This window comes from Garra rufa, chromosome 3, assembly GCF_049309525.1.
Source record: "Garra rufa chromosome 3, GarRuf1.0, whole genome shotgun sequence".
In the NCBI taxonomy this organism is placed as follows: Eukaryota; Metazoa; Chordata; class Actinopteri; order Cypriniformes; family Cyprinidae; genus Garra; species Garra rufa.
The window spans coordinates 49,733,211-49,758,909 of NC_133363.1; the positions used below are offsets into that span (position 1 = coordinate 49,733,211).

Consider the following 25,699-nt stretch of genomic DNA (forward strand, 5'->3'; position numbering starts at 1 on the left):
TCTGCTCCCCTGATTATGCTGTTGCTGAGGGTGTTGAGCACATCAGTATTGCTTGTATGGTACCAGCCTTGCAGACTCAGACTTTTGATGATCAGTTTCATCTTTAGTGTTTATTCTGTCCAAGAATACACAGCATGCGGTCTGTAATTTAAAATTTACTTGCTACTAAGTGTCTCCAACTACATGAAGATTTTTGTACACTAACATTTAGATTTGGCTTTAGTAATGTTTTTATGTTTCAGAAAGAACCTCTTGCACTCAGCAACGCTGCATTATTTGATTGAAAAAATATGGTCAAAACAGTAATATTCTGAACTGTTATTATGTTTAAAAATGTAATTTATTCCTGTAATGGCAAAGCTGAATTTTCAGCAGCCATTAGACCGTGTGTCCACCAAAGTGGTTTTCCTGAGGCTAGCATATTTTTTCAATTGGGAGCAATGGGAATATATAAAAACAGCAACAGCATGACGAGGCGGTGAGCATTTAGTTCACACTGAGCGCTGCGTGCTTGGAGTTTTTTCTGGTTGCTGAGAGTTAAAAAATGTTTAACTTTAGGTAAAACGCAGCAGTCATCAATATCACTTTTTACCCAGTCATCCAATCACAGGGGAGGAGGGATGGGACAAATATCACCAGAGCTGCTGATTCCAAATTACATGATAAAATATAATATATGTAATATGTAATCAGACTACTTTTAGATTACTTTTGACCTAAATCGTCAAATACCATATTAACGTAAAAATACAAATAGTAAGGCAATAAATTCCATTTGTTGTTATTAACAACATGAAGTGCATTAAACATTATATTATGTCAAGGTTTCCCAAACTGGGGTGTGTGAAGGAACTGAAATCGAAAAGCTAATTATTTAAATTATAAAAATGTTACACTCTAAAAAGTGCTGGGTTATTTTTGTAAACACATTGCTGGGTTAATTGTGCTGGGTCAAAATGTTGGGTTGTTTGAGGTACTGTAAACACACAGTTGGGTTGATCATGCTGGGTCTAATGGACCATAAGGGGTTCTTTCACTATGAACACCTGGGTTGGGTTATTTTGACCCAACCGGTTTGTTTATTTTTTTCACTTCATCGAACATTCTGGATTCTTCACTCGTCTCCTCGCCAGGCGGTCACGCACCTCGCAGCAAGCAGGATTATAAGGTAAATTAATATGATTATATCATTATTTACCTTTATTTTTAATAAGTTGTGTTTTAGAGCACACTGATTTCACTGTTTAATGCAATATTTGATATGTCGCTGTGCGGGGTTGGCATTTTATTCCGTGAATGACGAACGTTGTAACTTAAGCAGCCTAGCCCTAGCGATGTACTTTTTTGCCTCAACAATCGCTTTATTGTTATATAAAGTGTGTGTGTGTGTGTGTGTGTGTGTGTGTGTGTGTGTGTGTGTGTGTGTGTGTGTGTGTGTGTGTGTGTGTGTGTGTGTGTGTGTGTGTGTGTGTGTGTGTGTGTGTGTGTCTGTGTGTGTGTGTGTGTGTGTGTGTGTGTGTGTGTAGTGTTATTTGTATAACTTACAGTATACACATGGCCTTTATTTTAACGCCTTATGGAAAGAGTAGGTCAGAAATACGGGGGTAAGTTCCTTTACTGTCTGCATACTGTATGTATGGCTTTGTAATGTTTTGTCAAAATTAGATAATTCCATACAAAAATTGATCTTTTAAGGGCATATTTTTTCAAGTAAATGTCTGCGACGTGCCGAATCCAACGATAGATCCATATGTTTTATGTTGAGCATTTTCGCGCTTTTTTCCTTGAGGTAACTTATCTGCATTAGCTAAAACGCTATGTCCCTTACTTTAATAATGTTAAACCACAATATGACTGGTATGTACTATTGTTTATTACTTAAATGTAATGTTGTCTTAGCTACAGTATGTAAAGTTAGACTTAATCTCTCGTGGTGTATGCGGACGTTCACATGTCGTGTTTTTTGCGCACTGAAGTTTGTTATTTCAGATGTAGATGCCTATATACGCTCATAATGGAAGCTCGTTTTTCCAGGCACGGGACATGGTTGCTTAGCAACGGCAGACGCCATGTGAGAGCAAGCTGCGTTTTGGAAAGAATGAGAAAGCGACGCGTCTTGCGTTTTCACGCGTTTTTAGGCGCGGCATGTGAACGACATTTTAGTGAATGCCTGTGTTGCATTACAAACTAGGAGACCAGTATAAACCTTAAACTTATTGAACCACATTTGTTTTTCAGATTTTATCAGATTTCACAAGACTTTAGGAAGCTATATCCAGAGGCAGACTTTTTGAAGACTGGGCTACAGTTGCAGACCTAATTCTTGCGAGTGCTCAGCAAGGGATAAGGTGACATGACTTAAGGTAAGCTTTTTCTTATAATATGTCAATCTATAAAAAACATATGCAACTGTATTTGACACACATCAACTGGTAAATACAATGGTACAGTAACACTTAACTAGTTGCTTATTAGCTTGTATATTGGCTGTCAATTAGTACTTATGAAGCACAAACTGATGCCTTATTCTGCATGAGCATATTCTACATCCCTGAATCTGACCCCATACCTAAACTTAACCTGCATTAGTTGAATGAGGGTGGGAATTAATTTGCATTATTTAAAGGAATGAAGAAATCTTCATATGAAAGTGTTTCAGTTTGTTGTTTTGATTATAAAATATGTCTCACAGTTTGCATATTATTCCTATGGTTTAGATGCTAAAGGGGAAAGTGGTTTCAAAGTCCTGCCCACTCTGGATAAAAGGTCTTCAGACCCACAACCACGGAATCCCGGAGGCCATTCATTGACGTACAACCTGTAAGTTTTGTTTTACGTTTTCTGCTCTAATAAGGGTGTATATATATATAAACACAGTGGTGGCCAAAATTATTATAACAGTAGTATTTTCACCAGCTAAAAAAATATTTTAAGTCAGTGTTTGTTATCTTTTGCTGTAGTGTGTCAGTAAGAAATATCAGTTTACATTTCCAAACATTCATTTTGCCTTTAATTGTGTATCCAGTGAGGTTTTTGTTTGCACAACAGTCAATCCTCCACACAGAGATCTGATCTCATCATCATCCAGTCTGTCTGGAATGACATGAAGAAACAGAACAAACTGAGACAGACTAAATCCAGAAGAACTGTGACAACGTCTCCAAGATGCTTCAAGAGACCTACCTGCAAAGCTACCTGAAAAACTATGTGCAAGTGCACCTAGTGTAGGGCAAAAGCTGCTTTAAACGCAAAAGGATGGTCAAACCAAATGTTGATTTAATTTAGTTAATCAAGGTTAATTGATTAAGAACATTTATTTATGACATTATTTTTGACAGCATCATTTTATGACATTTTTAGACAAGTGCTTAAAACTCTTAACAGTACTGTAGCTTTGCAGGCAGGTCTCTTGGAGCATCTTGGAGACGCTGTCACAGTTCTTCTGGATGATGATGAGATCAGATCCTGTGTGGACCACTGGCTGTTGTGCAAACAAAAATGTCACTGGATTATCACAATTAATGGCAAAATTAATGGAAATGTAAACCGATATTTCCTACTGACACACTACAGCAAAAGAGAAATCACTGACTTAAAACCTTATTTAGCTGGTGAAAATACTAGTGTTCTAATAATTTTGACCACAACTGTATGAAAAGTTGAGAAGCAAAATGAGCATTTATTTCATGCCTCTATGTTTATGTTCATAAAATACACTTAACTTAAAATGTTAGTTATGTTGCAAGACTAAATGCCGTATAATTAACAGGTGGGGACCAACATGGTGGATTTGAGCCTTGGGATGAGACAACGACATTTCTAGACCATCGCCATTGTTCCAGGCCATGCCATTGAAGCGGACTTGTTGCCTGGGAATTTCTCCAGCTTGCAGTATATCATATTGATGGACATAAGTCTTCATGTGTGAAGTTTTTGAGGGCAAAAGTTTTTTTTCTTGGCCACTTGTAACATGTTTTAAATTGTAAGAATTGTCTGGTGGACTCTTTGTTTGGCTAAGTTTTAATGGCATAATGTTTGGAATGATTCTAATTTGGTAATAATTCATTTTTGAGTGTTCTGCTGCTGCAATGTTGACATAAAGAATATGAATATAGTGTGCCTTGTTTACAGTTTTGTGTTTAAAAGAAACTGATCTACTAAAACCGTTATTTGTGTCTGTAAGGGTTGGACAAAATGTGTGACAGCTGCACCTATTTGAAAACTGTATTAAAAAGAAATATGAAAACTCATTAAATTGACATTTACAGATGCATTTTTTTGTGTTGTGTAACTGTATTACAGAAAAACAATAATAATTTTACATTCTTTTGTGATTTATATATTATTATTGGTAAATATAAAGGTAGTAAGGCAATTAGACAACAAATAACCCAATATTTAGGTAGTTTTTAACCCAGCAACACAGTTAATCTGACCCACTGGTTGGGTCAAATAAACAACCCAGCATTTTGGGTCAAATGATTTAACCCAGCACTTGGGTCAAAACAACCCAACGCGTGTTCTGTCCCATAGTTACCCAGCAGCTGGGTTATGGTTGGGTTATTTTTTAACCCAGCACTTTTTAGAGTGTACATTAAAATAAATCATTTTAAAATCAATCAAAATAATCATAAACATAACCAATCATAACCCACATCAGATAACAAATGAAAGATGTACTGAAAGATGTAGGTGAAAGAGAATCAGATGACAAAAAAGTTTGTGAATTTTTGCATTTTAATGTGTTTGAAAGACAAAATCCTCCCAAAGACTTGGTTAAATAACCTACAGAGTGATCATTCAAATAAAAATGAATGTGTTTATCAGTAGTTAATGCAATATTGAAACACATCTTAAACCTGAAATTATGTTTTGTAAATCCAGTGTTCAAATGCTGTCACCTGACTAATGACTGATTTCTGTGTGAATGTCCACAAAACTGGAAGACTTTCTAAACGTATATATGTAAGCAGTGGGCTATTTTAAAAAGGAAATTTTTAAAGATGAAAAATAGGAATAATGGAGAATCAATAAATTATTAATAATTTACTGCTATTGTGTAAATAATATGTAATCCATAAAAAGTAAGTATTTTAAATGTAATTTAAACTTGGAATCCAGATTACATGTAATGACTGAACAACAATGGAGAAGTAAAAAACTAAATATTAATGGTCTCAGATTATCGATGTCTGTAACAGATGACATCTCCAAACTACTCCAATATATACAATATAAAAATATAAAAAATATTGCTTGGAGGTATATTTTGTTCACTTTGGGTCTAAGTGCTGTGCTTCCAGAGCGCTGTCAATCGCCCACAGCTGGACATTTTCAAAAGAGTACCTGCCATTTTCAGCTGGCTAAAATGCTTTGGTGGTTACATGGCCTTACTCTAGTTTTCAGTGTCACGCAATCCTGCAGAAAACATTCTAAAATTCTGATTTGATGCTCAAGAAACTATTATTAATTTATTGTTCATTCAGACTGATTTGTGAACGCACATGAACACAAAAGGCAGGATTTATCGCATGAACCAATCATATTGCAATGGAAGCATTGCATTCTCCATTCTTTCCAGTAGTGCACGTTCGCTCTCCCATAAAAAGCCTAATTTCACATGCAAATCAGCAAAATCATGTAATGTGACTTTCGTAAAATGGGACATGCTTAATTTATTAGTGTTTCATTGATGTTGTGTTTTTAAAAGCGAGACTGAAAACTTGCGCTGTTCTGTGTATGCGTTCAGAGACGGAAGTCAAAATTAGGCGCTTGGTGATTATTCATGTAAACCCTTGTCAGTTATGTCTTAAATGATCATAAACAGTTGAGAATGAAAATACGTGTGTAACAGTATATTGCATCCGGGTGGCTCTTAAAGGGGCAACAAATAATATTCCTTCTGCTGTCTTTGTGCTTAATATTAATAAAATGTAAACATACAAAGAGAAAAATCACGCACTGCTCTTGAATGTAGGACTTTTGTAGTTTTAATAAGAAACAAAGCATGTTTAATTATTACAGTGAAGACGCTGTTTTATTTTACATTCAAATAATTACATTCAATTTCTGTAGTAGGCTGTTAGACTACTTTAGACTTGCATCAAATTATTCAGTATTGTTTTTCCAAAAAAGCTTTTTTTTTCATTTGTATCTTTTTTGTTTCTGTTGTAATGCTATCTTTAAATTAATCACTAATATAAAGGTTTGGACCCAGTCATAATTGTGTTAATTAATCTTGAATACAATATTGACCAAAATAACTGTGATTATGATTTTTGCCAAAATCGAGCAGCCCTGTGCTGTTGGACAGCGTTTCTTTAAAAAAAAAAAAAAAGTTATATTTTATAACATTTGTGTTGTTTTATTTTTGTACTACAATTTTTTTTTCTCATCCAATATTTTAGGGATACACTCCTCCTTTGCCTCCTCGGTTGAAATGCTCCTGGTTCTAAATGGCTGATTGTTGCATGCCCAGCATTTTACTTTAAATGTAGATAGACAAATTACTTGTCAGAAGCTTGTTAGCACCTAGTAGATACAATGTGAAACTGAGACCATACAGTACTGACTGCAACAACAGTAGCAGCAGCAGCAGTGCTTGATGCATGAGCAACATCATTTGCATCAATTTCTATTCACTTTTCATACCATCTGACAGACAGAAAGGGAGAGAAAGAAATAAAGGGAAGAAAAAGACTGTATCAGGCACCAAATAAGTGAAATTGAGAAAAGCAGCGCAAAACAGCATTACCATATTTTACAATGCAGTTTTGCATTTATGTTCACTTAAAAATGCACAGATACAGACACACTCACACATTTCTACACAAACTTGGTCATTCATCATTGATAAAGGACTCAGGCTGTGAGCTACCCTGGGGCCTAAACAGTGGCTTACTCACACAGAGAAGTAGAGAAAAAAAATCTCTGTCTTCCTCTCGCTCGTGCTCTCTGTCTCTCTGACACACAAAAACCCATTTATCATTGATTTTATATAAGAGTGATTGGGATGAGATTTTCTTTTGGCTGTTCTTGATATCTCTTCTAGTCTTCTTTCTGTTAGTTTTCCTTTCTCTCGTTTCTTTACTCTGTTTTTGTTTGGAGTTTCTCTGCACAGGAGAATATATTGTAATTGGCTAGAGGGTGTTGGCTCTGTGGGCAGCACATGTGTTGAATATGCAACAGTAACAGCCTCACTTGCTTTTGAATATTAATGAATGAGAAATTGTGGTGGCCGCTCTGTCATTTTTAGGAACTGCTGTGCTGGTGCCGGTCTTTGTAATGCAGTAAAAAGACTACAAATGTAATGACGGTTTAACACAGGCACACACGCACTTCATCAGACAGTGATTAAGCAGATATGAGTGGTGTGTGAGTAATGGTTGTGTCTAATTAGCACACCGCTGACTGCCGCTGACCCTTCACGGAGCGCTCGTGTCCCAGCCCACATTAAAGCCCTGTAAATATTTGCTTTTAACTCTTCCTCGTCTGTTGTTTCTAATTTTGTGCTCTGGTGGGCTGTGACCTCTCATTCATTCCTGTGTGTTTGTTTGTGTGTGTGTGTGTGTGTGTGTGTGTGTGTGTGTGTGTGTGTGTGTGTGTGTGTGTGTGTGTGTGTGTGTGTGTGCGTGTGTCCCCTATGACTGGACAAAGGTTATCCTCCTCATCTCTCTCTCTTTTTTTCTCAAAACTGGTTGTGGGGAATAGATAGAAAATAGTTTGGGAAGCAAACCTGGAATGGGCAGTGGGATTACAGGTCAAAGGGGACATCGGATGCAAAATTCACTTTTACATGGTGTTTGCATATAAATGTGTTTTAGCAGTGTGTGGACACAACCAACCTGCAATGATAAAATCCATTCACTTCTTTTTTCTAATCCCCAAAAACCTAAACAGTCTCAATTATCAAGCTGTTTTGATGTCATACTGCTCAGGCGCCATCCACGACCGCTGACGGACTGTTCTGTATTAACATATTTCAACCCTCAGCCATTTGAGACATAAATCTTTATTTTCTCCCGAAAATCAGAGCCACTGCGGACGCAGTGGTTTAGTTTTGTTTTTGAAGGTAATGCGCCAACACAAAAAAATTAAAGAGAGAGGCTGGTTGAGCAGAGATCATTATCATTTAAAGAGACATGCACCAAAATGGGTCACTGCAAACATAGCCTCTATATACATTTCTGCAAAACTGAAAGAAAAAAAAGAAAAAAAAAATCGTATATGTACGAATCACTGCAGTTTCCAGTTGAAATGAACACTAGAGGCAACTTTTATTTCTTTTCACACAAAGTATGATTTACAGGTACAGAGTTTTGATTAATGAAGCCAAATTTTCAAACAATTACTATTTTAACATCCTGCGCGATTTGAAACGTACAATAAAAACCTTTATATTATGAATTATTATTTATTATTACAATTTAAAATTACATTCTAAAATACATTCTAAAATAGAAAACTGTTAATTATTCTTGTAATGGCAAAGCAGCATTTTCAGCAGCTATTATAAATATTAAAATCAGCTGTGCTGTGAAAAATGTTTATGTGTTTAAACTGTGGTACATATATTTATTTTGAACGATAAGTTTTTACCGTCACTTTTGATCAATTAAATAAGTCCTTTCTGAGTAACATTATTACTTTCTTTCCAAATTGATTTTATTATATGTAATATAAAGGATTTATAAAAATCTTTACATTTTAAAACACATACGTAAAATACTTTAGATTCAATACATTCAGTCAGTCTGTCTTTCTTCTTTGAATTGTGCAATTGCATTGAAGGTAGCACAGAACAAAATACAGTACATCAGTTCAAAGAAGGAACAATAGACTCTATATGAAATACCTGAAAAACAAAAGATCATTTAAAAATAAAAATAACCCATAATACAACCATTAGTGATAATTATAGTTCTTTCTTGATCTTTCTCCCTCACTTTTTTAAATGCTTTCAGCCCATCATCCGTCTGTGCTGTCTTTTATTCACAGATCAATGAACAGATAAGGGGGACAGAGAAATGAGATAAAGTAGGGGGAGAAGGTACAGACAGGTTGTGAACGTCTTTTGACCTGACCGTCAGCAGCTCTGCTATCAGTTGGCTGTCTGACACACACACACACACTCTCGCGCACGTTGTAACCGCTGTCATCTCCCAGGGTGCCGAGCAGCGAAACCTCGAGGGTCTGAATGAGGGCGCTTCTCAGAACCGCCCCTGCACACATCTGTCCTCCTTTATGACACTCGCTGCAGGTATCTGCTGTCTCAGACACAGACAGGCCTGGTGCCAGTGTCTCCAATTCACACCTCACAGTCCCCCCTTCCGATAAAACGCTGTATATGTGAGCGTGAGCGAGTGAAAGTGTGTGTTCCTCTATCTCTCTCGCCCGTTTTCTCACTCGTAGGCTGTTTTGTCCGTCTGTCTCTCTCTGTCTGTTTGTTTTTATTCCATTCATCATTTTTCATCACACCCGGAGGGCACACAGCACGGCCACAACTGGCCAATTTAAGCCTTGTAACGTTGCCAATCATGCAATTAAGACCCAAACAACCTGTGCGCCCCCCTCCAGCCGCTCCGCTCGTGCCAACTTGCGCCCTCTCCGGTCCTGCCGCTCTTCTTACTCTTTTGCCCCGGCTGCGGGGGCATCAGCTGCTGCTGGACCCATCCAGTCCTCTGATTAAACACAGCGCACACTGGCTCACGATCAGGGAGGTGACAAGCTCATTAGTCTGACATAAGCCTTAATTACTGCGGCGGCTGATTCTAGATCAGTGTGGAACAGAATAGCAGATGGATATGTGGGAAAGGCATCGCATGGGAGTTGATTGACATATGTGATGAACTGTCAGAGGGTAAATGCAGCAGTTCAGCAGGGTTATGAGCCACAGGACCATGGTGTGGGTTCTTTTGCATGAGTCATAAGCAGCGTAGGACAGCTAGTTTGAAAATGTAGCCTGCTAAACTACAAGCTACCCGCAAAGTAGCTACATACAATCAAAGTTGTGGACTTTCCTACTGGTGCAGGGATGTGAGGGAGGCGGAGCGAAAGTCCACAACACCAAACCCCTGACGCTGATTGGTTGAACCACTGTTTGTTTATCTGTGGAAAGGTTGGTAGTGCCGATTATTTTTTTTGGCATATCTCGGACCCTAGGCTGACCAGAGAGACGCGTTTTTTTCACAGACAATTTATGGGGCAGGCAGCGAGTGGATCGTGATGAAAGGTCAGCTGAATTTGACACTTTATGTTTCAGGCTAGAAATCGCTGATACAACCTTTAACTGTTGCACAAAAAAGGTGTGGTCACGAACTGTAAAGGGATTGTTAATCAAAAACGAAAATCTTTCATCATATTACCATTTGATTTTCATTACAGTGGGGATTTTGTGTTTGCTCACTGACAAAGAAATGATCAGTCTATAATTTTAATGGTAGGTTTATTTGAACAGTGAGAGACAGAATAACAACAAAAAAAATCCAGAAAAACGCATTTAAAAAAAGTTATAAATTGATTTGCATTTTAATGAGTGAAATAAGTATTTGACCCCTTCGCAAAACATGACTTAGTACTTAGTAGACGTTTCTTGTAGTTGGCCACCAGGTTTGCACACATCTCAGGAGGAATTTTGTCCCACTTCTCTTTGCAGATCCTCTCCAAATTATTAAGGTTTTCGAGGCTGACGTTTGGCAACTTCAACCTTCAGCTCCCTCCACAGAATTTCTATGGGATTAAGGTCTGGAGACTGGCTAGGCCACTCCAGGACCTTAATGTGCTTCTTCTCGAGCCACTCCTTTGTTGCCTTGGCCATGTGTTTTGGGTCATTGTCATGCTGGAATACCCATCCACGACCCATTTTCAATGAGGGAAGGAGGTTTTCACCCAAGATTTGATGGTACATGGCCCCATTCATTGTCCCTTTGATGCAATGTAGTTGTCCTGTCCCATTAGCAGAAAAACACCCCCAAAGCATAATGTTTCCACCACCATGTTTGACGGTGGGGATGGTGTTCTTAGGATCATAGGCAGCATTCCTCCTCCTCCAAACACGGCGAGTTGAGTTGATACCAAAGAGCTCGATTTTGCTCTTATCTGACCACAACACTTTTACCCAGTTCTCATCTGAATCATTCAGATGTTCATTGGGACCTTGTGGGCGCTGCAGGATTTCAGTCCTTCACGGCGTAGTGTGTTACCAATTGTTTTCCTGGGGACTATGGTCTGCCTTGAGATCTCTGACAAGAACCCATGTAGAGTTCTGGGCTGATTTCTCACTATCTCATGATCATTGAAACTCCACGGGGTGAGATCTTGCATGGAGCCCCAGACAGATGGAGATTGACAGTTATTTTGTGTTTCTTCCATTCCATTCTTCCAACTGTTGTCACATTCTCACCAAGCTGCTTGGCGATGGTCTTGTAGCCCATTCCAGCCTTGTGTAGGTCTATAATCTTGTCCCTGACATCCTTGGACAGCTCTTTGGTCTTGGCCATGATGAGGAGTTTGGAATCTGATTGACTGATTGCTTCTGTGGACAGGTTTTCTTTTGTACAGGTAACAAACTGAGATTAGGAGGACACCCTTTAAGAGACACTTGGGAGCCAGAAATTTTGCTGATTGATATTTTAATTACCATTAAAATTACAGACTGATCATTTCTTTGTCAGTGAGCAAACGTACAAAATCAGCAGGGGATCAAATAATTATTTTCCCCACTGGGTATTTTTAAAACCATCTTATTTTTTGGCCCACAAAAGGGTTTGTCACCTCATAAAGGTTTGGAACAACAAGGATGAATAATTGATGACTTTTTTTGTTTGAGTGAACTATTGCTTTTGCAGTCAACTTTAGCCCAGATACTTTTATTTAGATAAGTGCAGATATTTTATGTGATTGTATGTAACCAGTGTTGTTACTGTTAACTAAAAAAGGTTTTATTTAAGCTTTTTTAACATTTTTGTTATTTGAAATGAAGCTGAAATGAAACAAACTATACATATTTAATGAAAAACTATCTTAAGTTAAATTACTAAAATTACTAAAACCTAAATTAAAAATAAAAACGAAAACCAATATGTGGTGTTAATGTGGTGGATAGTTCACCCAAAAATAAAAAATTCTGTTAATAATTACTGTTCCAAACTCATAAGACCTTTGTTCATCTTGGAAACACAAATAAAGATATTTTATTTATGCCCTTACTACCTTTCTGGGCCTTGAACGTGGTAATTACATTGCTGTCTATGCAGTGTCAGAAAGCTCTCGGATTTCATCAACAATATCTTAATTTGTGTTCCAAAGATGAATGAAGGACTTGTGCATTCAGATGGACATGAGGGTGAGTAATTAATGACAGCATTCTCATTTTTGGGTGAACTATCTCTTTAATGTTAATTTAAATGTTTCATTTTTCATTTACTTCAGAAGTAGGTATTTTTATGGAAATAACAATAGCAAATGGATTATAAAAATGCATAATTCTGATTCTAAATAATGTTTGGAAGAGCTGTATGTTTCTTAAGTTGTTGCTTGGAAACCTTACAGTAAGTCAGTCTCTAATTTTACTTGACAGAGCACATAGTTAATTCCTGTTATTAATATTAATTACAACTATTTGTTATGTTAATGTCTCATCACATTTGCTAAAAAAAAAAAAAAAAAGATCTGCTTTGTGATGTTGTTGTTATTATGACTGTACAATTAGCTGGTCAGGAATTGAAAAACAAAGACAGAAATGAAAGCAAATAGAAAATTTTATTCATTTTCCAACCACAGCTAGTACAAAAGCAAGTATCCCACACATAAGTCATGCAAAATACAGCTAATAGAAACAGCAAAAACACTATCATAGAGTATCTAAAATATTTATTTTGAAACAAAAATCAAGACAAATTCAGTGAATGATAAGTGAGTAGAAACGAAATGGCGCATGTAAATTAATCAGACATCCCAGCACATGAGAGAGGAAAAAGATTGTGAGAGAATGTGTTTATTGCCTCAGCTTGCTCAGTTGTGAGGATGTTTGCCCAATGTCGTGCAACACTGCTGGAAAAAATAGCTTGTTATTTGAAAAGCTATACAATTTTGATAACAGCCGAACTTCTGTCACGCTACTGAGAACGCAGTTTAGTTATTAGTGTCGCTACTTTTAGTTAGTTGCGAAACACTGATCAGAAGCTAGCCATGCTCTTGCTGTTCCTTTCCATCTCTAATCTCTGTCATGTTTTTGCCCTAATCTTCCTCATGCTCTCCAGTATTTTTCTCTCAGCCCTCCATTTCTCCTGATCAGTTCGGGTGTGTTATTGTGTAAGAAGAGTGTTTTTGGTGTGTGTGTGTGTTGTGCAGTATGTTTGGTCTCTAAGGTTTAATTAAAGAGCAGCCAGAGAATCCTGTCAATGGTCCCAAGACTCCCCTCAGAACCCCAGAGTCATCCTCTTCTATTTTACACTCCACAGAACACACACACAGACGGCCGATAAAGTGCTGAATTATAAGAAGGATAATATAGAGAAAGATGGTTTTCATTTTTATTGACAGAGTCATTCTTTTTATACATTTGAACTCTGCAACTTGAAAAAAAATATGCTTGTGTTGTAAACTGAGGATGTATAAAGGTACAGCAGACTTTTTGAAATATATGGTTTAATCATTTTATATTACATATTATAAAAATAGTTTATAATATTGATTAATAAACATAAATACATTGCAGTACAATTAATCCAATATATGTATATATTATTTTAATAGATTTAATTGTATACTATTTTCATCTGAAGTATTTAGTAATTTTGTCAATATTTACTGTGCTATATCCATAACAGAAATATTCATTAATAAATCATAAGTTGTTTTTATCTGTAAAATGTTAAATCATTTTATCAAATAATCATAGACTGTTACTGAAAAGTTTGTGATCAGTAAGATTTTTAATGCTTTTTAAAGAAGACTTTTCTGCTCATCCAGGCTGCATTTATTTTATTAAAAATACAGCAAAAACTGTAATATTGTGAAATGTTAATACAATTTAAAATAGTGGTTTTCTATTTTAATATGCTTAAAAATATAATTTATTTCTGTGATGCAAAGCTGAATTTTCAGCATCATTACTTCATCATAACATTGATAGTAAAAGTAATAAATCAGTATATTAGAATGATTTCTGAAGGATCATGTGACACTAAAGACTGGAGTAATGGCTGATGAAAATTCAGCTTTGCTTAACAGAAATAAATTATAATTTAAAGTATATAAAAAAATGCTATTTGGAATTGCAATAATATTTCATAATATTACTTTTTTCTGTATTTTTAATCAAATTAATGGAACTTTGATTAGCATAAGAGACTTTTTTTTTAAAACATTAAAAACAATTGAGCGGCAGAATATATATATTAGGGGTGGAGCCAAACCCGAATACGGTATTCGGAAAGGCACAAATAGCGTGTTTTTTACGAATACTTATTTCGAACAAATACTTTAAAAAATATTTGTATTCGGGAACAACAAAAACTTTACATCAAAAAGCTGCGTTTCGTCATGAGACCGCAGACAGTGCATGCCCGCTTGAGTGAGTGACATTCAGGAGTCATGGGGTGGGGTTAAAAGAGGTGACTGACACAGGCTGCTACACACAGCAACAGAGAAGACTCGGCTGAGTGAAAAAAGACTTCACTGCATCACTGTTTTTGTTGAATAGATTTTTGTACCTTAACTTCACCCTTTCCCTTAATAACATTGAAAAACAGCCAAGTTGGAGGAACAGCTTATCATATCTGTACAGGAATAACCATTTTAAAATAAATTTAATAGCAGAGCTACTGCAAGCGATTTTTAATGCTGGAAATCCATTTATGCTTTGCTGAAGCTTCCGAGTCTTCATTGAGAGATCAGGTTATGGTTGCTTAGCAACGGCAGACGCCACGGGAAAGAAGTTCATTCAGAAGAAAAACAGTTCTTTTAAGTATTATTTGTTTTTATTTTGTCTGTTCAGCGGTGGTGGGGTTCATAATGTTCACAATGGTATTTTATTAGTTGTTGGTTTAACCATGGATGAGGTAATGGCTGTTATGTTATTTTCTTTTCAGTGGCGTTCCTTGTTACATGTTCAAAAACATCAACCAATATTGCATATACATAATTATTATAATGGATATAATTAAAGAATACTTACACTATAACGTAAATTATAAGTGTAACGCACAAAAAAAAAAAAAACAGGATTTATTTGAATTTTACTCGAATACAAATACAAATACAAATACTTTTCCCCCCTCAACAAATACAAATACAGATACAAATACCGGCTGCTTTGCACACCCCTTATATATATATAATATATACACACACACACACACACACACACACACACATACATACGCACACACATATGATTTAATTTTAGAATATTTATTCCAATATATTTAGTCATATAGGCTAAATTATAGGGGTATAAACATGTACTGCATAACAGGAATGAGTCACCCTTTATTGCATACAAAGGCTAAATCCATACACATATCTTTTATGCAACATTTTGTCTTTATTGAACTTCATTTACATAAGGGAAATGAATGCAAACTAAGCACAGCATTGAGTCTTAAATTACTATGAACAAAGTGGGAAGAATTATAGTGCAGTAATAAGAGGAATAGGCAGCTCAACTGTTTTATTCCTTTCGCATTTCTGTCTGACCTCCTTAAATACCACATTACATATAGACTACTGGGGGATTTATACGAGAGTTGCTATTGGATTTTTACAGCATTTATCCGTATTTAAAGCACTAGTGCCTGTACAGGCCCCTAAGCAAAATACCTACTACAGTATGTCTTCACACCTCCAATTTTCTCTCTCCTATACCTTTATCTTTCTCTCATTCTTTTTTTTTCTCTCTCTCTCTCTCTCCAATCCATAGCTTTATTGGCATAACAAAAAGACAGACACACATGCAGCGACAGCGCTGTACTAGAAACGCTAATGGCCACATTAAATGAGACTATTATAGGATGGTGATAAAGTAATATCACTGGAGGAGTCCATTCAGTATGATGATTGTTGCCACATTAACAATGATGGTGATGATGATGGTAATGATGAGGAAGCATTGTTTTGCTTTTTAAATAGCTTGCCATCCACATTTACTGCACCGAGGAGGTCTATAATACCTGCAGACAGCTCTCTGTTAGCGTTCCCATTCTTCCCAATGGCAGTTGCTCGGTTTAAAAACTGCCCTCATTGTCAGATTTTTTTGAGCCAATCAACTCTGGAGCCACGAGAAATGACGTGCAATGCTCCTACCTTTTTATAATATCTCTGCTTTGCACCTATTTGTGTCCTTCGGCCCTGTTATATGACATTCCTGTCATTTCATGAGTTGAGATTTAATACCTCCTTCTCCATTAGTTTTAAAGTTCACTGCTTATGCTTGACCTTTGGCCCTCCATCTTGTCCAGACTTGGAATCTAAACCCACATTATATTCATTCACATCGCATAAATCTCTCTCTCCTCAGTTTTAGCTTACCGTTAAAATGCTTAAGCGCTCTTGGCTAAATGCTAACACCATTTGAAACGAACATCAAAGTTTTAGAGCATCAATCAGCTCTCTCAGGCGATTAGAGGCTTTAAAAAACAAAAGATGCGTTCACGGCAAAATGCGTCGGTTCTTAATTAGACTTCATATCCGCACAGATGATTTCATTCAGGATGTGAGAGCTAAAACATCTATTTTTAGTTTGTTAGTCACAACTGACTGATAGAGGCTCTTTGTGTGGGTGTTTCGAGATGTTCTCCTTTACATCACTGTCTCCCTGTCTCTGTCTCATTGTGTTTATGATGCTCATAATGCCCTGAACGACTCGTCTGTGCTGTCATTTGCCTGCAGTGTTGCTGTTTTATCCAGGGCTTAGGCGTAGAACCCTACGGGAGGCAGTAGAACTGCTGAGTCATTGAATTTTTAAGCTACATACGAACATCGAAAAACATTAATGTTTGATGAGAAATGTTGTAGAATGTTTTCAGTTTTCTATCTCAAATGGCAATCTGGCCTTGTCATTAACGATCTGGGCTAGAAACTAAAAGGTTGTAAGTTCAAACCTCATGGAAAACCATCAGTTATCAGCAATGTGAGCAAGATGCTTAAATAGGATAGTGCATCTAAAAATGAGTTACTCACCCTCAAGGCTGTATGACTTTCTTCTGCGGAACACAACAAGAGATATTTAGAAGAAAGCTGCAGCTGTTGTTCATAATTTGGTTTTGGGAATCCCCAAGAACATGTTTACATGGAAGCAGGATCAGAAAAAACTTTAATTTTCATATAAGTAAAGAATAATTAATGACGGGCCATTGAATTCTTAGGAAATAATGGACCGAAGTCAGTTATTCCGCTTACACAACTGTTACCACACCTCAAGACATCGATCAGATGATATATTTCAAGCCATTCATCCATTTTTTGACCTTAAAACGCTATTGTGAGTAGGATTAATTTCTTACGCATCTCATCCAGCGCCTCTGTTGCTAATTCTAAAATGTCATTTTAGACCTAGTAACGGAGGCTTGAGCTGTTAATAGCAGACTTACGCAGTTAATTTAGAGAGATATTAGAGAAAGAGAAAGAGAGAGCTGAAATGTTTGAATTACCTCTGTAAGTCTGTGTGTCTCTCAAAAGTGTTCGGCAGCAGCATCTCTACTAATACGCTTGTGAGAAATGTAATGTAGTTTTAAACTGTGTTTTAAAAGTGTTAAACTATGTTACTGATAAAATCGCCAGAGCACACTCTTAAAAATAAAGGTGCTTCATGATGCCATAGAAGAACCTTTTTTTGTCTAAATGGTTCCATAAAGAACCTTTAACATCTAAAGAACCTTTCTGTTTCACAAAAGGTTCTTTATGGTGAAAGAAGGTTCCGATTATAAAAAGATAAGAAAGAGATAGTTCTTTAAATAATCTTTGACTCAATGGTTCTTTGTGGAACCAAAAATGGTTCTTATATGACAAACCTTTTAAATCACCTTTATTTTTAAGAGTGTAGCGCTAACAACAATAGCGTGTATGTTAATGCGTATGCCAACTGTATGTGTGCATCTGAAAGGGAATATGTGGTTTCCGTACATACTAAAACGTAATTGTCTTTTTGTTTTCTATTGTTTACTGTGTTTATTTGTTTGGCCAGTGTCGTGGGTTTTGGTTATTTAGCTGTTTTAGGCTGTAAAGACCTTTGAAATAACTGAAATCATGTGGCGAAGTTATATAGACATGTTATGAGCCAGTCAAGACCTGCCTGGAACTACGTTCGCCATGCATTTCCCTGAAAACAGTTGCTCACCTTAGAACATTCGTCAGCCAATCAGATTCAAGCATTAAACGGTCCCGTAGTATAATATGCATTTAATTTTACCCTTTTTCTCAATGACTCTCAAATGATTTGTTTGAAGATTCATCTTTCCAAACACCTCCTTTGCATGAAGCTACTCTGCTCAGATTGTCCAGTCTGTTGTGATTGGTCATCTGCATATAGCCATGTCAGAAACTGGTGCCCATCACCAGTACTGGATTACGGCTTGTCAATAATTGGAGAAAATACACAATGTATAGACAGAGAAGATGGCATTGATTTTATGATGGTGCTCTACTCCATTCTAAAATTTGTTTTACACTTTTGTTATTGAACCGGGCGCACAGCTTGGTAGTAAAGACCCAAACAATAATGATATGCGGTAGCCGAATACAGACGTGGAGTACCGATAAATCACTGCAGTTTGTAAACCAACATATTGCTCCATCCTTTATCATGACTGCAAGTAATAAGAACAACAGACAGTCTATATTAATCGACACATTTCCAGACAATAACGGGCCCACAGCTGATTAGCAGAGAAGTATAATGTGAGTTAGCTGGAGACCTATAGCTGTACTGAGTGGATACGCACCACAACAAACAAAACTACATATTTTGCACACTCGACAGAACAATAAAGCAACAATTATTAATCATAGCAAACTGGAGATTGGAGAAGGAGTCGTCAGTGAAATGATAGGAACACAGCAAAAATTTTGGGATTACACTGTTGTGGTATCGTAGTAGAGATTGATTCTTCACAGCCTCATCCTTTGGAACTTGTGATGTGTGAACTTCACAGAAATGGAATTCGGATTTTAAATGACTAATTTAAGTAGTTCAGAGTCGACTCTTACTTTTGAGAGACAATAACTTTATTTGAGATGCACATTCAGCTTTACAACATTATAGACTGTTTACATTCACATACAGCTACTGTACAATACACACTGAATGAAAGGTAATTTTTCCTAAATCTGTTATAGGGGCATTTTAAGATGTGGTCACATTAGCAAACTTCACAGGTAAAATTTTCTATTGTTAATAGTAGGGATGTAACTGTATTATCAATATCGTGGTATCGTGATAGCAGAACTGGCTCGATATTATCGTGGTCACATGGCAATTTGAAATGATAGGTCTTCCAGGCAAAAGGTGTAGTTTTTAAAATATATTTAAACTTCTTGTTCTAACATGATCATTTCATTGTGCGTTTCAAAGTAAAGCGTGCACTTCGTTCAGGCCTTCAGCTTGTAAACCGGTACTTTCTGTGCCTCAGAATGGCTCAGTTTACAGTGAATGCAGTAAACTTGTTCACTCAGGTTTTTGTAATTCTGTTTTTCCCCTGAAGATGGAGTTGTCCTTAAATAAAAGCTCTACTGCTGTTTCCATCAAAATAAAAGCTTAAAAATTAAGTCCAAATTCAAAATTTCTCTTTCAAGTGTTTGTGTGGTAAATGTAATTTAGACTGAGACAGTATAACACAAATAAAAAGAGGGTTGAGTCCACTTTAAAGCTCAGGTAAAGCTCACAATTCAATTCACTGACTTTTTTCTGTCTTAAGTTTTCTTAGTTAAGAACATGGGTTGGAGCTCTTAATTTTGAACTCTCAAAGTGCATTAGATAGAATAATTTTTCTTTAAAATGTACTTTAAAAAGTTTTCATTTGTCTTTTTTTTAAATATCATAATAATATTGTATCATGGACTTAATATTGTGATATCATATTGTGAGATTTTGATTTTGTTACATCCCTAGTTAATAGTGTACTGACATATGAATGATTTCTCACACAGAATTCACTTTCAAACCAAGCAGCTTTCTGTTGGCCAACATTAACACTCTTACACAAAGCTCCTGATCACACAAATTCCTGTTGAAATGACTGGATTTTGTGAAATGTTGGTAAATGCAACCACACCTTCAGTGGGGTCCAAAACAACCACTGACTTTTTTGTACAGACACAAAAACACAGACATTCTTCTAATTATCTTCTTTTGTGTTCTGCAGAGGAAAATATGTCAGACAGGCTTGTAATAAAATCAGGGTTTGTAAATGAAGACAGAATGTTTATTTTCATGTGAACTATTCCTTTAATCCAAGTTGGTTTGTGATTGATATGTACATGCAAAGCGTAGCAACTAGTAAATTAACCTTTAGTTAACTCTTCCCCTTTTTGTTCTTCTTGACAGGACCAGCAATCATCTGCGTGACCTCTTTTACTGACCCCATGAGGACGGCTCAGGGAGATGGAACGTAACAGAATTTCCTCTTTTAGTTTCTGCGGCATTACTACAAAAACCCACCAGGGCTGAGCACAACCTCAGCCCCTCGTCCACCCCGACCCTTCCACAATCCCCCTATTCCTGTCCTCCCTTGTGCTCCCCAAAAGACCAAAACAAACCAGCAGGACCACTTTTTTCATATTCTCTTATAATAGTTTAACTTTCCTTTGCCCTTCACCCGTGACCAAGCAAAGAGGAAGTCAATAATCCAGCGAAGCGAAGAAGGAAAAAACAAGACAGTCATGTATCTGCCCCATGCCTGTAGACGTGATTTGGGCCATGCCCGCAATTCAGAGGCCACCCACGCAATTACTCTCCTCTGGTTGGCACTGTGGATCACCCTGGCATCGTGTCAGCGCATTGATCCCGGCTCCAAATATCCCACCGTCACCACAAACTACGGCAAATTGCGCGGGATTAAAAAAGAGCTTAACAATGAGATTCTAGGTCCCGTAGAACAGTACCTTGGTGTTCCCTATGCCACTGCGCCAATTGGAGACCGCCGTTTTCAGCCACCGGAAGCTCCCGGGTCCTGGCAGGAAGTGCGGAACGCTACGCAGTTCGCCCCTGTTTGCCCACAAAACGTGCATGGTGTTTTGCCCGAGATCATGCTGCCTGTTTGGTTTACTGACAACTTGGACATTGCCGCCACCTACATTCAGAATCAGAGCGAAGACTGTCTCTACCTCAACGTCTATGTGCCCACAGAGGACGGTGAGTGTCTGACACAACACAGCAAAGCATTATGGTTATATCTAATAGGGGAATAGAGTGCAACAGTGCCCATCCACTTTTTCAGCAGCCTTGGTTCAGGAAGTATTTTCCCATAGGGATTTTTAAAAAAGAGTTATAAGGCATGAACAAAACCAACCAGCTACGAGGTAAATCACAACATTGTAAAAAAGTAAAAAATATTTGAAAATCAGACACAAAAAAAACAAGACTTTAATAAGGGAAGGAACTACAGTTCCAGTAGGCATTGCGGACTAAATAATTGTGAAAAAAATATGATTTTGATTGATAGTCAAAACTACTGATGATGATTATGCATGTAGAAACAGTGTTTTTTACATTTATTGCTAAATATGCACTATATACAAATAATATAAATATGTGACCCTGGACCACAAAACCAGTCTTAAAGGAGTAGTTCACTTTCAGAACAAAAATGTACAGATAATGTACTCACGTCCTTGTCATCCAAGATGTTCATGCCTTTCTTTCTTCAGTCGTAAAGAAATTATGTTTTTGGAGAAAAACTATTTAGGATTTCTCTCCATATAGTGGGGCAGCTGTGGCCTAATGGTTAGAGAGTCTGACTTATAACCCAAAGGTTGCAGGTTTGAGTCTCAGGTCCGGCAGGGATTGTAGGTGGGGAGAGTGAAGTACCAGCGCTCTCTCCACCCTCAATACCACGACTGAGGTGAGTCCCTTGAGCAAGGCACCGAACCCCAAACTGCTCCCCGGGCGCCGCAACAATGGCTGCCCACTGCTCCGGGTGTGTGTTCACGGTGTGTGTGTTCACTACTGTGTGTGTGCACTTGGATGGGTTAAATGCAGAGCACAAATTCCTAGTATGGGTCACCATACTTGGCCTCACGTCACCTCCTTTTCTATGGTGCCCCCGAGTTTGAACTTCCAAAATGCAGTTTAAATGCAGCTTTAAAGGCCTCTAAACGATTCCAGCTGAGGAAGAAGGGTCTTATCTAGCGAAATAATCGGTTATTTTCTAAAAAAAAAAAAAAAAAAAATACAATTTGTATACATTTTAACCTCAAACGCTCATCTTGTCTAGCTCTGCGTGAACTCTGTGTATTCCGGTTCAAGACAGTTAGGGTAAGTCGAAAAACTCCCATCTCATTTTCTCCTCCAACTTCAAAATCGCCCTACATCGCTGTTTTACCTTTTTTTGCAAAGGGTGTATGACCTTCTTGACTGTCATTAACCAGAATACAGAGCGTTCATGCAGAACTAGACAAGACGAGTGTTTGAGGTTAAAAAGCATAGAAATTGTAATTTTTTTTTTTTCAGCAAATAACCAATCATTTCATTAAATAAGACCCTTCTTCCTCGGCTGGGATTGTTTAGAGCCCTTGAAGCTGCATTTAAACTCCATTTTGGAAGTTTAAACTTGGAGGCACCATAGAAGTCCATTATATTGAGAGAAATCCTGAAATATTTTTCTCAAAAAAACAATTTCTTTATGACTGAAGAAAGAAAGACATGAACATCTTGGATGATAAGAGAGTGAGTACACTATCTGTAAATTTTTGTTCTGGAAGTGAACTACTCCTTTAAGTAGCAAAGGTATATTTGTAGCAATAGCCAAAAATACATTGTATGGGTCAAAATGATCAAATTTCCTTTTATGCCAAAAATCATTAGGATATTAACTAATGATCATGTTCCGTGAAGACATTTTGTAAATTTCCTACCGTAAATATATCAAAACTTAATTTTTGATTAGTAATATGCATTTCTAAGAACTTCTTTCATACAACTTTAAAGGTAATTTTTCTCAGTATTTATTATTTTTTTGCACCCTCGGATTTCAGATTTTCAAATAGTTGTGAAGTGTACCAAATAGTGTAAAATAGTCAAATAGTGTACCAATATTGTCCTATCAAAGGAAACAAAGCATACATCAATAGAAAGCTTATTTATTCAGCTTTCTCAGATCTCAGTAAAAAAAAAAATGACCCTTATGACTGGTTTTGTGGTCCATGGTCACACTTATACAAATAGGGAGACTCTATCTATACCTTATACCTATACTGCCCTACAAAGCAAAAAGGCAGTAACTACGCCGAGTGCAGAACTGAGAAAAATTACTTTAAAGTTATCCTGTCATCCAGCCTGTTATCCAATGTTAAAACCGTCCCGTGAGGATGCCGCGAAATCACACACATTTGAGATAAGATATTTTGTCACATAACAAAGGATGCCTTGAATGTCATGAAAATGATAATAACTCAGTTTTGACCAAAAATGCAGTTACTGCCTTTTTGCTTTGTAGGGCAGTATACCCTCTATCTATACACTGCATTCGCAGTGCCTCATGGGAGTGCGCAGGTGCTAATGAGTTCTTTTGGCAAATTCTGCTTGTTTCGGTTCTATGATTTTAAGTTTCTAAGTTTTTTTGCAGCATCAAAGGTGATTCATTCAGCTAACAACCTCGTAGATCACAGTAGGTGAGTCTTCAAAAGTTAAATAAGTTCAAAAGTTAAATAAGTTAGTGTTAAAAATCAATTGCCCTATGGAGAAAATGAATGGGGTTTTTACTTCCAGAACCTGACTGTTGCACTCTATAGAGTAATGGAACCTATAGACATGCATTTTTTTTCATGCATATGGTGCTACATAGTAGCTACTACAATACTTTGGGATAGGATAATTCTGTTATCATTTGCTGTTGTTTCAAACCTGTATGACTTACTTTCTCATGTGGAACACAAAGGAAGATTTTTTGTTTTGTCCATATAATGAAAGTCATTGGGGTCCAGTGTTGGTTTGGACCTCATTGACCTTTCCTGTTGAAACATACTTCTTTTTTGTGTGTGTTCTGCGGAAGAGAAGAAAGCCTTACAGGTTTGGAATGGCATGAGGGTGAGTAAATCATGACAGAATTTTCATTTTTGACTGGACTACCTCTTTAACACTACAAAGTACCATACAGTGAAAATGAAATCATTTTCTGCCTTTGAACTTCAGTGCAGCTTTACCAGACCTTGACTAAGGACATGTCCTTGCCTTCTCCTAGTTATGATCAGTCCTATGCACTCTGGATCAGGACTTGTCAGGAATAGTTTACCCTATGATTCACTTAAAGAGTGAGGCCAGCTGGAAAGACCAAAGCGTTCTGGGAAATTACTTATGCTCCAGTATAAGACGTACATTTACAACAAATTGCAGCAAATTGACGGAGAGTTAACAAACCAAATAAGTGACTGACTTTTTAGACTGAGGCAAAAACCCCTCAACATTTGTCTTTTTTCTTCTCCTCTTCCAGTTCTTTTTTGTCTTTTTTTTTTTCCTTTTGAGAGAGAGCAAAGTGGACAGATACTCTCAGAGGATGGAAAGAGCTGATTTGCGAAGAGGTGTTTTTCTCTCGCAATTAAGGTTCCAGCCGCCAAGTTGCCCAGAGAAACAAATTATTGACATCAGCAGTAATTTGCAATCTCAGAGCCCTTTTTGCTCCTTTCCTCTCAGCTTTTACCTCTTTTTGGCAGCAAGTGTAGGTGTTTTGTGTTTACAATGGTAATTGTCTTATTTAAGCAATTCTTTCTATTATGAAAGATTGCTTTGTAATTTGCAATCTGTGTTAATGAGGAAAAAGCTATCAAACTTATTACCTCAGTATGTGCGCTATACATGCCAACGTGTAGCATATAATGCCTCATAGCACATTCCAGCACATTGCAGTCAGACTGAACATCTGCATAGACGTGTGATTGTTTGTTCAGATGCCAGTGTTATTTTCTTGTTTTTTGACATCATCAGCAACGTGTCTCGCTTCCTTCTTTCCCTTTCTACATCTCTCTCTCATTCTGTCTTCCAACACTCATTTTCATCCCACATTATCTCTTTCTCTGCGCCATGTGTCTTTCACAAAGCCCTCTGCAAATCTGCCGATTCCTAGATTCCCAAATGTGCCAGTTCCCATTTTCCCAAATCCCCAAATTCCCTTTAATCCACTCAGTCTCTCCCAAGCCGGCTTGCAATCCTGTGCATCAGAGACGCTATTTAGAACAAAATACGTTATCCAATGCATCATGCTTCTGCACCAAATGGTGGATTAATTCCTTAATTTAGCTGTACATGACCATATAAGTTTAGATCTAATAAAGGAGCTCTTTTGTTTAGTTTTACATATGTAGAGTAAGTCTGTGCCGTAGAACTGCAGTAAAGACGTACAGATGTATTCTTTTACAGAAATGTATGCACGCTGTGCTGCAGTTGATCCATGTGAGAGTTAGAAGAGGGGGTGGACAGGAGATCAAAGCTACTACATCAGTTACTATATGTGGAGACCATCTTGGCCCCAAACTGCCCCAGGCATCTTAT

General features: G+C 37.2%; 1 protein-coding gene and 1 long non-coding RNA gene across 4 annotated transcripts in view; both read left to right on the plus strand.

The window, feature by feature from the left end:
- nlgn2a (neuroligin 2a) overlaps positions 1-25,699 on the plus strand; it is a 253,811-nt gene that overhangs the window by 91,598 nt on the left and 136,514 nt on the right. For both annotated transcript variants that reach the window (XM_073836327.1, XM_073836328.1), the window contains exon 2: positions 20,543-21,349. In XM_073836327.1, coding sequence (XP_073692428.1) covers positions 20,878-21,349 — 472 coding nt within the window. In that variant the 5' untranslated portion in view covers positions 20,543-20,877. The remainder of the gene's footprint in view (positions 1-20,542; positions 21,350-25,699) is intronic.
- Positions 1,541-4,259, plus strand: LOC141332171 (uncharacterized). Of its 2 annotated transcripts, XR_012355292.1 has the most exons (3): positions 1,541-2,363; positions 2,718-2,820; positions 3,770-4,259. It is a non-coding gene; the product is annotated as an uncharacterized lncRNA (long non-coding RNA). The 2 variants fall into 2 exon arrangements; XR_012355291.1 differs by having other exon boundaries at positions 1,541-2,820.